This window comes from Zophobas morio, unplaced genomic scaffold (assembly GCF_036711695.1).
Source record: "Zophobas morio isolate AGI-343-1 ecotype UQ-CSIRO unplaced genomic scaffold, CSIRO_AGI_Zmor_V1 ptg000005l, whole genome shotgun sequence".
Classification (NCBI taxonomy): domain Eukaryota; kingdom Metazoa; phylum Arthropoda; class Insecta; order Coleoptera; family Tenebrionidae; genus Zophobas; species Zophobas morio.
This window is the reverse complement of record NW_026972110.1, coordinates 684,597-697,117: the sequence shown is the minus strand read 5'-3', so window position 1 is coordinate 697,117 and position 12,521 is coordinate 684,597. Positions and strand designations below refer to the sequence as shown.

Sequence of the window (12,521 nt, the reverse complement as noted above, 5' to 3'; positions counted from 1 at the left end):
AAATCAAAATTGTGTAATAACATTTTGCAATCTAATTTTGAATTTTGCCTTGAAATCTTGCAGACGTTTTAAAGTTATCCTATGCATGCTAAATTTTTTAATTAAAATGTATCTATTTATTCGCCCAAAAAATTGATGACGTCACCTCAAAATTTTGCCGAATGAATTCTATTAAAAATGTGCAAAATATGATGAATCGATACTTGTGATTTATCACTGCATGCATATTTTTTACTTCCCGCGCGTAAGCTAAGCAAGTATAATAATCGAGTCCATCGGACGAATGGCCACTTTTATATTTTCTCGATGTTTCCGTCTGTCTGTCTGTCTATCTATCTGTCTCTGTCTGTCTGTCTGTCTATCTATCTGTCTCTGTCTGTCTGTCTGTCTGTCTGTTTGTGTAATGTCTGTATCGATTTCTATTAGACACGTAATCTCCGAAACTCCGAAATTTTACATTGTCTGTACAACTCAGGGGCTACGGGGGTGTTATTTATGCCGCTGGATTTTATTTCAAAACGAAAATGTAAAATCAAATATTATAATTTTTTTAAAGAGCTGGATTTGTCGGATTATACTTCAAGGGCGAGGAAAGTTCTATCGAAATAGCCTTCGACCAATTTTTAGAACTGCTTATACAGTGTGACTGAAAAAAATTCATGAATGTGTCATTTATTTTATAGAAAAATTGGGAGTGCTGCAGAACCGAATGGTTTGAAATCGTGCAGACGTTTCAAATTTATCATAAGCATAACAAAATTTTAATCAAAATTGGTCTGTTTACCCCTCCCAAAAATTATTTATGTCATCTCAAAATTTTTCCGAATAAATCCTACCTAAAATGTGCAAAACATAACGAGTATACTGTCTATACTTGTGGTTTATCACTAGATTTATATTTTTAAGAACTGCTAATAGAAGTGACTAAAAAAATGAATTATTCAGTTTATTTTATTGATTAAATCAAGAATCCCGAAAATTTGGGAATACAATACTCGGATTATTATTGATCGACGTGCCATTACAAAAATGACATTTGAAACATACGTGTGGCACGCTTTTTCAGATTTATCGAATAAAATCTTTCGAGAACAAACAATGGAACCGTGACTCTATGCCTAGTCACAGTTCTGAGAGCTGTCTAAACTCTTTAGACCAATTTTTGCATATATCTTTCATCATTATTTATGAGTCGCTATTAGTAACACTATATTTGTTGCAGATATGACCTCCACGGCAGCTAGGAATGATACCTACAGTGACGACAATTTCTCTGACGATGAAAGTTCTCCTCTGACCGAAAATATTTATGGAGGAAGGTAATAATTCCACAAAATGGCATGTTTCACTTGTATCCTAAAACCTTGCAAATTTGTCGGAAATAATTCATTTAACGAAATAATATTAAAATGTCATTTTGTATAAACTGGTAGTAATTCGGATATACAACATTTCAGTGAAATGCCAAGGAGAACAAGAACTTTGACGACGGCAGAACAGTTATGTGTCTGATAAAGACAACTAACCACCTCCTGTATAAAATATTTGAAAGTAAACCGTTCACTTTTGTTGTAGCTAAAAGTGGATCTAAGAACGACCTTGCAATTTTCCTAACAGTTATTTTCCGTTTTAAATTCTTTTAATTAAACTAGAACACGATTTATAGTCAGTATTATTTCCGGGAAATTTCAAACAGTTTATAAATGCATGCAAAGTTTTACCAAAGTCACAAAACCAATTTAAAAAATTGGTGGAAGATTATTTCGACAGAACTTCCCTCATCATATAAAGTTCTTTCGAAAAATTAAAATATTTGATTTTGCTAATTTTATTTTTTATGATAACCATTGTAAGTTAAAATAAAGATATGTATATAATGTTTAAGTAAAGGTAAAGAAACGTGCTACGTGTTTGTTTCACTGAGTTTTTCCATTACAAAATTTTGTGATGACGTCATCACCATTTTTGCAAGGACACGTAGTTTGGATAGATGCAGTGTAATACTAATAATAAAAGTATTTTATTTCACAATTTTCGGGAAAATGGAGTGAGTCGTCTTGAATGTTGATTTATATTCAATAAAATAACCAAATAATTTAATCACGTCTACCGTGTGTAATAGCAGAGGTGCGACTGAAGAATTAACTGAAAATCATTTATCGTACTCGTAATTTAAGACAAATAACGGTAACGCTTGTCAAGAGTGTGTACATCAAAGTAAAACAGAGAAACTAAACTAAAAGATATTTTCTATGAATTGCAATAACCGGATCACAATGTCGACGGTCCAGAATTTTTTATTGCTCTGACTTTCGCTTATTTGATTTTCGATGTTGTAATTCACATTTGGTTAATTATAACTTGTCTATGTCTAGGGGAGGTAAACATTTCTCTATGGGAGGCTCAGCCCGTCTAGGGGTCATGAAATATAGAGAAAATATTAAAGTACCAAGTCGCCCGATAGACAGACTCATTACTATACTTCCTTAGCTTACGCTCGATAAGTAAAACAACTTCAAAGTGTTTATGTTTATGCATCGGAAGAATGTCACATAGAAATTAATTTGATTTGAATGAGTTCGTGGCCTCAAAACAGAGGATTCAAATTATTAAGTAAGCTACAATCGAACAAAATGTTCTGAATATTATTATAATTCTCATTGAACCCTTATTAAATAAAGACCTTCGTATTATCAGACTTTCAACAAAATGGGTTTTAATTTGATCACACACATTGCATTTATATTACAGTGCCGGTACTTGTATTTTCATACCTCACCGGCACAGACTTCACTCTCCCTTCATTCTCTCATCCTTCTCCCCCATATCTCACTCCGTCACACCCTCTCTCATCCTTCTCCTTTTTTTAAAATTTCCGCAAATCCCATTAATCTCTCATATTATCTCCTTTGATTCTAACAACCTCTCAAATCGTCTTTCCTCTTCCCCCCATACATCCTGACCATTCACAACTCCTTCTTTCCTCATCATACAATCCACACTTGAAAACAATATGCCAAACATTCTCTAGCCTACCGCAATCACACAGATCGGTATCACTCAGTCCTCTTTTATTCAAAAACTCATTCATACTCCCATGCCCCGTCAACAAAAACAGCCCAAACATTCCTGGTTTAAACCAAACATTCTCACTCGCGAACCTCACACTCGGAACAAAATCATGAGTCACTCTACCCTTTTGGCTCATATCCCATCTTCTTTGCCAGATCTCCCATAGTTTCGCATCCAACACACCCTTTTTCTTCAGATTCTCTCCCTCTTCCAGCCTAATCTGCAGCCATCCCAATTCTCCTAGATTCACTCTCCTTTTCGCCCTAAACATCACTCCTCTCCTCAAAAATTCCAAATCCCTCGGTAATTCTCCCATCAACACTTGTATCGCATCCGTATTTACTGTCCTACAAAATACCATGCACCCATACAACATCCTCCTTTGACACCTGTTCACCAACTCCCTCGCATATCCAAAGCTCAACACATCACACCATACCCCCACAACAAACGAAGCACACGCAACCACCAATCTTTTATATATCACTTCACTCGTACCGTTCATTTATTCAGACCCCATTCTTTCCTCAATGCACGACTCAATTTCCCCATTACTCCGATTGTTCCGATTAATTTGATCAATAAAAATTTAGAGAGTGAATATATTTTATTAAATTTATTACTTCCCGAACGTAAGCGAAGTAAGTATTGTAATCGAGTACGTCGGCCGACTGTCTACTTTTACGTTTTCTCGACATTTCATGATCTCTAGCGTACGAAGAAATAGGTTTCCCGTTTCCGTCTGTCGGTCTATCTGTCCGTCTGTCTACCGTCCCGGATTTTTATTAGATAATCTCCGAAAGTACTGGGCCAATTGTTGTCAAATTTTGCATATATATTAGTAATACTGTGGATGGTAAAACGCTAACCAAAATTTGTCTAATCATCCCCACCGATAATGTGATGACGTCACTTTAAAATTGCACATAGTAAATAGGTTTTAAATTGTATAAAATAACATAGTGTTGAGATTTTATCTGAAACGTCCAGATTTTTGCGAAAAAATTATAAAACAACATTTTGCACTTTAATTTTGAATCTGCAAAACCGAATACTCTGAAATCTTGCAGATGTTTTAAAGTTATAATAAAAAATTCTACTCAAAATGTGCAAAATGTGATAAATATTTTACTTGTGATTTATCATTGCATTCATATATTTTTTAGATATGTTTTAACAGGTGACCCAAAAAATTAATGAATGAGTCTATTTATTTTATTGATTAAATCAGGACCATTTATTCCTGATTTCTCGTACCATTTTCCCAGAAAAGTTTGGAAATACAATACTGTTATTTGTAGTATTACACTGCACCAATCCAAGCTGATATACATGTCTTTGCAAAAATGTTGATGACGTCATCGCAAAATTATGTAAAGGAAAAACTCATCTTGAAAATGCTGGATATGTTTCATTGTACTTCGGGAGCGAGGGTAATTTTGTCGAAACAACTTGCGTCCATTTTTTTTAATTTATTAAATTTATTTTATCTAACGAAAAAAAATTCCACCTAGTGCTTTCAAACCGTCGACCCCCGGTCTGTGAAGCAGACACTCTACCACTTGACTAAACCTGTGATATGAACGTTAGGTTATATCTTGATAAAGCACAAGCCGGTTTAAACAATAAAAAAATAATATATAAAAAACACAAGTAGGTACAGAAGTATACTATTTCGTGTAAATTCGGTAATGTTAATTATGCAATATAATGAGCGGACGTCATCAAATTGTTGCTGGAGGCGATTATCCTAATTTTGGTTAGCGTTTTACCATCTAGACGATTTACTCCTAATACACATATAAAATTTGATAATAATCGGTACAGCCGTTACGGAGATTACGTGTCTAATAAAAATGGATACAGACACCAGACAGACAGACAGACGGATGTACGGAAATGGGAAACTACTTTTTTCGTACGTAGATGTCATGAAACGTCCAAAAATAGACGCTCGAGGAGTAAAAAGACAAAAAATCCATGAAGCTGTCTAAATAAACAGTCTACAACATAAGTACGATATAATTATTGGGTAAAATAAAAAATTTGATTCAATTATTTTATAAACTACACTTTGGTAAAATTTCGCTTTATTAGTATACTGAGTGCGTACTGTTAAAATAAATGTTATCACAATTGCAGCAACTTTTGAGCTGTTTAAACCAAAACAAGACTTTTCAATTTTCACACTTTATAGCAGTTATACTCATAAAGGTTTTATGAATTCCATGAATTACATTGTCAACAATGTATTATTTAATTAAATTAACATTTTCATTTAACATTCATAATTTCGTTTGTAGTACTAGGACGGTACAAGAAACAAAAGGATGGGACGTCTTTCGAGATCCTCCGATCAAGGAGGAATCTGGTTCAATGGCAAATCAAAAATGTTTAGAACTTACTGTAAAAATTTTAAAAGTCGTAGCTTATCTCGTCACCTTTATAATAGTACTTATTTCGGGAGTAATATCAAAAGGAACTCTTTTGTTTATGACTTCACAACTGAAACCTGATAAAGTAACAGTTTACTGTAACAAGGATCTAGGTATGACATTAAAAATCAAAGTTAAACAAATTTTTTTGTTTCCATTTTATAGGACGAGAAAAACAGTTCATAGTTAATCTTCCATCAGCAGAAAGAGTAGCCTGGATGTGGTGTTTAATCTTTGCATTTTGGGTTCCTCAACTTGGTTCAGTTTTTCGTTCAGTTAGAATGTGCTTTTTCAAATCTTCAAAGAAGCCTATATTCTCTCATTTTTTGATCGTATTTTTTATGGAAACAGCTCATACTATTGGTCTAACTCTTTTAATTTTCTACATACTTCCTGACCTTGATGTCGTTAAAGCAGCAATGTTAACAAACTGTGTATGCTTTGTACCGGGTGTTTTAGGCTTATTATCCCGAAGCAATAAAGAATCACAACGATTTTTAAAAGTTATTATTGATTTAATAGCAATTGCTGCGCAAGCAACTGGTTTTGTGGTGTGGCCAATAATTGAACAACGAGTTGATCTTTGGATAATACCCGTGGCAATTTTCTTGGTTTCCTTAGGATGGTGGGAGAATTATATTTCTAAACACTCTCCTATACCATTTATAAAAAAATTAGGACGAATCAAAGACAAATTAGAACATTCGAGATATTTCACTTACATGTTTATATCGGTCTGGAAATGTTTGTTATTCTTCTTGTCTGTTCTTTTTATTATTTTAATTAAAGAGGGAGAAGTAGCTTTCTTTTTTACGCAGTTTTCTGAAGGTTTCGGCGCTCATCAAATACAAGTAATAGAAATTAAGCCAATTCCTGGAGGTACTTCATTACCTGACAATTCTGAAATTATACCGACTGGTGATGACGTCATAATTCAAGCAAATGATATGACGGTATTGTATGTTCTGTTAATAAACATCTTTGCTTCTTATTTTGCTTATATTTTTGGAAAATTTGCCTGCAAAATTATGATACAGGGTTTTTCTTACGCATTTCCCGTAAATTTAACAATTCCTGTTTCCATTTCGATGTTAATAGCCGCTTGTGGTTTGCGTAGTGGGGATCCATGTTTCTTTCATGACACAATACCATCATATCTCTTTTTTAAAAGTCCACCAGCAGCGTTCCTGAATGATTTCATATCACATCAGCATGCTTGGATTTGGTTATTATGGCTTTTATCTCAAACCTGGATAACGTTACACATATGGACGCCAAAATGTGAACGTTTGGCACGAACTGAAAAGTTATTTGTTACGCCTATGTATGAAGGACTACTGATAGATCAAAGTTTAGGAATGAACCGAAGAAGAGACGATGAAGCTGATGTTAAAACAGAAGATTTAGATGAAATTCAAAAAGAAAAAGGGGATGAATATTATGAAACTATATCGAACCACACAGACGCTTCCTCTGCGAAAACAGTGAAGAGTTCCGACCACATTACAAGAATATATGGTTGTGCTACCATGTGGCATGAAAATAAAGAAGAAATGATAGAATTTTTAAAATCTATTTTGCGCCTAGACGAAGACCAATCTGCAAGAAGAGTTGCTCAGAAATATCTTCGGGTTGTTGATCCTGATTACTATGAATTTGAAAGTAAGGTTAATGTTCACATATTTTTCAGTATTTTAAAAACTTTTCTTTCAGCGCATATATTTTTTGATGACGCTTTCGAAATATCGGATCATAATGATGATGAAACACAAGTAAACAGATTCGTCAAGCTACTGGTTGCAACTATAGATGAGGCAGCGTCTGATGTACATCAAACTCATATGCGTATTCGCCCACCTAAAAAACTTCCAACACCATATGGTGGCCGTTTAATATGGACACTTCCCGGTAAAACCAAAATGATAGCACATTTAAAAGACAAAATGAAAATCAGACACAGAAAACGATGGTCTCAAGTGATGTACATGTATTATCTTCTGGGTCACCGCCTTATGGAACTTCCAATTTCTGTCGACAGAAAGGCAGTGATTGCTGAAAATACCTACCTTCTAACTTTGGACGGTGACATCGATTTCCAACCATCTGCAGTGTTGCTTTTGATTGATTTAATGAAAAAAAACAGAAACTTGGGAGCTGCATGTGGGCGCATTCATCCGGTAGGTTCTGGTCCAATGGTTTGGTATCAGATGTTCGAATATGCCATTGGTCACTGGTTACAAAAAGCTACAGAACATGTGATTGGCTGTGTACTATGTAGTCCTGGTTGTTTTTCGCTCTTCAGAGGCAAATCTTTAATGGACGACAACGTTATGAAAAAATATACTACATGGTAAAATAAAAAAGATCATTAATATTATTCAAAAATCCGTGTTTTTAGTTCGGCAGAAGCTAGACATTACGTACAATATGATCAAGGAGAAGATCGTTGGTTGTGCACACTCTTACTGCAAAGGGGTTATCGTGTTGAATACTCTGCTGCCTCGGATGCTTATACACATGCACCTGAAGGTTTTAACGAGTTTTATAATCAACGTCGGCGTTGGGTACCATCGACCATAGCAAACATAATGGATCTGCTTATGGATTCAAAAAGGACAATTGACATTAACGATAATATTTCTATGCCATATATTGGATATCAGGTAATTATTCTGTTATTATTGTATTAAGAGCATATTAAAGCTTTACTAATTTAAAATTTGTTCTTTTTCAGATTTTGTTGATGGGTGGTACTATACTAGGACCTGGAACTATATTTCTTATGTTGGTTGGTGCTTTTGTGGCAGCTTTCCAAATTGACAACTGGACAAGTTTCTATTACAACATAATTCCAATATTTTTCTTTATGTTAGTCTGCTTTACCTGCAAATCAAATCTTCAGTTAATAGTGGCACAAATTTTGTCTACTGGATATGCATTAATTATGATGGCTGTGATAGTTGGTACAGCTCTTCAATTACGAGAGGATGGTGTAGGTTCACCGTCAGCAATTTTCTTGATAGCTATGACAGGATCATTCTTTATCGCTGCTTGCTTACATCCACAAGAGTTTTGGTGCATCGTTCCTGGGATAATATATTTGTTATCTATACCATCTATGTACTTATTATTGATTTTGTATTCAATTATCAATCTTAATGTAGTATCGTGGGGGACTCGAGAAGTTGCAGTTAAAAAAACCAAAAAGGAACTTGAGGAAGAAAAAAAACAAGCCGAAGAAGCTAAACGAAAAGCAAAACAAAAATCACTTCTTGGTTTTCTTCAAAGCGGTGGCACTAGTGATGATGACGAAGGAAGTATTGAAATATCGTTGGCAGGTTTATTCAAATGCATGCTTTGTACTCATCAAAAAGCAGGAGATGAAAAAGCATCACTAATCAATATTGCTGATTCTTTGGAAATGCTAAATAAACGTCTTGATCACATTGAAAAGTATTAGTTGTGGATACGAAATAATTATATTGTTTTAAAAATATATTTTAGAACCATTGATCCATCTGGACATATTTCAAGAAGACGGAGTATGTCCGCGTCATCACGTGGAGACCATCATCATCTTGGGGCCGTTACTGAAGAAGAAGGAGAAGAATCGGCAAACGAAACTGATTCAGAAACGGTTTCAACGGTGCCGCAAAATAAAAGAGATGATTTAGTAAATCCCTACTGGATTGAAGACCCCGACGTACGAAAAGGAGAAGTCGAGTTCCTTAGTAGCAATGAAATACAATTTTGGAAAGATTTATTGGATAAGTACTTATACCCCATTGATGAAAACAAAGAGGAGAAGGTAATGTATCATTATTATTTAATAAATCTTTCTTTAGCTGATATCCAAACTACGTACACATATATTCTGAAAAATTATAGGCCCGTATAGCAGCTGACTTGAAGGAATTACGTGATCAATCAGTATTTGCTTTCTTTATGATGAATGCTTTGTTCGTGCTGATAGTATTCCTGCTGACTCTGAAAAAGGACTATTTACACATTAAATGGCCCTTTGGTGTTAAAACCAACATAACCTATGATGAAAGCTCACAAGAGGTAACTATAAGGGCATCACATGGTTTTCTTTTTTCTTTACATCTTACAGATCCCCACAGAAAACTATGTGAGCCCAATAAATAACTGTACTGATTTATTTTAATGTTTACAGGCCAGGATTGCAAAGGAGTTGATTGAACTCCGCAACAAATCGGTATTTGCGTTCTTCATGTTCAATGCTCTATTTGTATTAGTCGTCTTCCTATTGCAACTTAATAAGGATCAAATCCATGTTAAGTGGCCACTTGGTGTACGCACTAATATAACGTACATTGAGGAAACATCCGAGGTATTTAAAGGTCCTTTCACTGTCTTCTGTCTGGATTTTGGATACTAATCCGTGTCTTGGTCTGGGAATTTATGGGAAAGTTTATCATAATTGTGACTTTTATGTTTTTGTGACAATTATAATCATAAGATTTTTGCACATTGTGTAATTAATACACTGGGTGTATGTCTTGTAATTTTCCTAAAGTGATTTAAGCAATAATAACATCCATGAAGTGTATAAATATGGAGGTAAAGGTTTATCTATCTGTTCCTTTTACACCCTTTTAATCTGACTTAAAGGGTTAACTTCACATGCACTATACATAATTTCACAACTGTAAAGAAAATTAACAAAAAATTTACTAATCTTTGTATGTTCGTAAAAATGTTCTCCTGGTGTATGTAAGTAGTTAAAACAATACAATTTTGGAAAAATCGTCAACTGCACCCACTCCTAGTTCCACTGACAATGTCTTCAACAGTGTTATTCCCTGTTTTTGTTATTTTTTTATCCTCGGTAAAAGACACTTTATTCAATGAAAAAAAAAAAAAAATTGAGGTAACAGCGTTATATGCGAAAAAATTACTTACTCAATTTTTTGTCTTAAACGTAGGTACAAATTGTTTTTTTTTTGAGTCAAGACATAAATTTTGTAGAACATTTCTAAAGTAAAAGCTATTTACACATCAAACATTTGATCTTCATTGCAAAACAATTACGATGAGTATGTCAACAGAAGTTAAATCCGTATGTTTGTATCTTTTTCATCTTCTTCTCCTGTCATTGTATCCAAATAATAAGTACTTTTGTATGCTAAATTAAGTACCGAAAATATACTCTCGCTGTCCCAGAGTAAGTGTCCGATTTGAAAATAAATTTCCTCCCAAAATACGTGTCCGCTTTCTAAAAAAATTGATTTTTGTTTTAAATAAAGAGTATTTTTTGTTGAAGAATTATTACGAGTACTATTACAATAAATATAAAATGTAGATAATCTAAAATAGGCATAATATTGAACGTTTCTGATAATTAAATACTTTAAATTAAATAACGTAAATGCTTTGTAAAAAATTTTAAGTGTATTATTTTTAGTTTGTTTTTAATTATTGCGTGGTGCTGAATCATATAAAAAAAGAGACTGTTCAGAATCGATTTTTCTAACTTTTCTTGACCTCACATCTGAATTTATTAAACGTTGCAAGAAAAACTGCCGTCCTCGATGAAAAAATAAAAAAAAATGTTTTAATTGAAACTGAATATCCTACAACCACGGATTACATGGCTCCGCACTTAATATCCCCGTTTACACTTTCTGCAAAAAGGAAAGGTTTTTTTTTTCTTCCAATTGGCGCAACTGATCTTATTTCAGGGTCCATATTATCTCCACACCGTCTCTTTAAATTCTTAAAAACAAAAAATTACTGTTACCAAAACAGACACCTTCAAAATTTTTTCTTATATTAAAATGTTGAATTTAATCTACACCAACTACGTTTTAAACAAAACCTCTTCATCTCTAAAAATGAAGTTAATATTTAGCACAATACAGAAAATGGATACTTATTTTGGGACATCAAGCCTTTAGGAGGCACAACGTTAGTTATTATGGACAGTGAATAAAATGTGTATATCGCAAATTTAAAAATTAAACTTTATGAAAGTAAATGAGCTACAAGTTGCAACCGCAGTATAAATGAATATAGTCGATCATCATTTTTCTACATTACTATGCTTTAGCGCTTAGTCACTCGCGGAATAAATATACACAGCCGTAATTTCAAAATACGTTGTTTTTTTTTATAAAAATGCTCCAACTATAGTGGTAGAAATCCTTAAATCTATAAACTTTGTTATGCTTTTCAAAACTACTTTTTAACATGTGTAAAAGAACTTTTACAAATAGGGGTGCTACGAATGTGGAAATTTACCGAATAAATGTTTTTTGAAACTAATTTTCAAGTGTAATAAAAAATATTCAATGTTGAAGGTTTTTGTAAAAGATTGTTTTTAATTTATTGGATTTATATTATTATTAATTTCCACACAGTGCACATGTTACCGTTAATTTCCGCAAACCGTTAACATACATGATAACTAAATATTTTAGGAGTTATGCATAATCAATACAATTTTTCAATATGACGCATAAAAACGGAAACGTTCACGTAATATTAATAGTAGCCAACAGAGCAACAGGAACTATGCATAATTCCTTATGATAACTCAAACATTCCGCCAGAATTTGACAGGCCAATAAAATTTTAAAACCCGCGGAAATTTTAAAAATTAGGCCTTGAACTTCATCTCGTCCTCTTTTGTTGATTTTTGTTAAATTTGTACCCCCGAATTCTAACTATCATTAATTAAATAGCAGAGCTAACAGATTTCTGTTGTGCGATACACTATCAAGATCTTTAAACAAGAAATAAGTTACATAAAGTTAAATTATGCCACATTTTATAAACAATTTTTAGACAAAGGATTTACATGTTAAATCATGTGTTATTTCAAGTGATTAATCATATCAAATTGCATTCACAGATTATCTCGTAAATCCGGTAAACTCTCAAAGTATTTACTTCACCGTATTTATTGAAGATGGAGTTTAAACAAGTAAAAGCCTCATCAATACGATTATCTCGTAGACCGAAACCCCCACATTACATACAACCAATCAA

General features: G+C 33.4%; 1 protein-coding gene across 3 annotated transcripts in view; it reads left to right on the top strand.

Annotated features, from left to right (window-relative positions):
• The window catches only part of LOC135120952 (chitin synthase chs-2), a 35,754-nt gene that overhangs the window by 16,476 nt on the left and 6,757 nt on the right, over window positions 1–12,521 (top strand). Inside the window, exons 2-9 of one of the 3 annotated variants that reach the window (XM_064045283.1) lie at window positions 1,223–1,319; window positions 5,376–5,620; window positions 5,673–7,169; window positions 7,221–7,857; window positions 7,906–8,170; window positions 8,242–8,960; window positions 9,012–9,315; window positions 9,685–9,861. In XM_064045283.1, coding sequence (XP_063901353.1) covers window positions 1,225–1,319; window positions 5,376–5,620; window positions 5,673–7,169; window positions 7,221–7,857; window positions 7,906–8,170; window positions 8,242–8,960; window positions 9,012–9,315; window positions 9,685–9,861 — 3,939 coding nt within the window. In that variant the 5' untranslated portion in view covers window positions 1,223–1,224. Of the gene's footprint in view, window positions 1–1,222; window positions 1,320–5,375; window positions 5,621–5,672; window positions 7,170–7,220; window positions 7,858–7,905; window positions 8,171–8,241; window positions 8,961–9,011; window positions 9,316–9,395; window positions 9,573–9,684; window positions 9,862–12,521 lie in introns of all 3 variants that reach the window. The other 2 variants (XM_064045279.1, XM_064045287.1) reach the window with 2 other exon arrangements.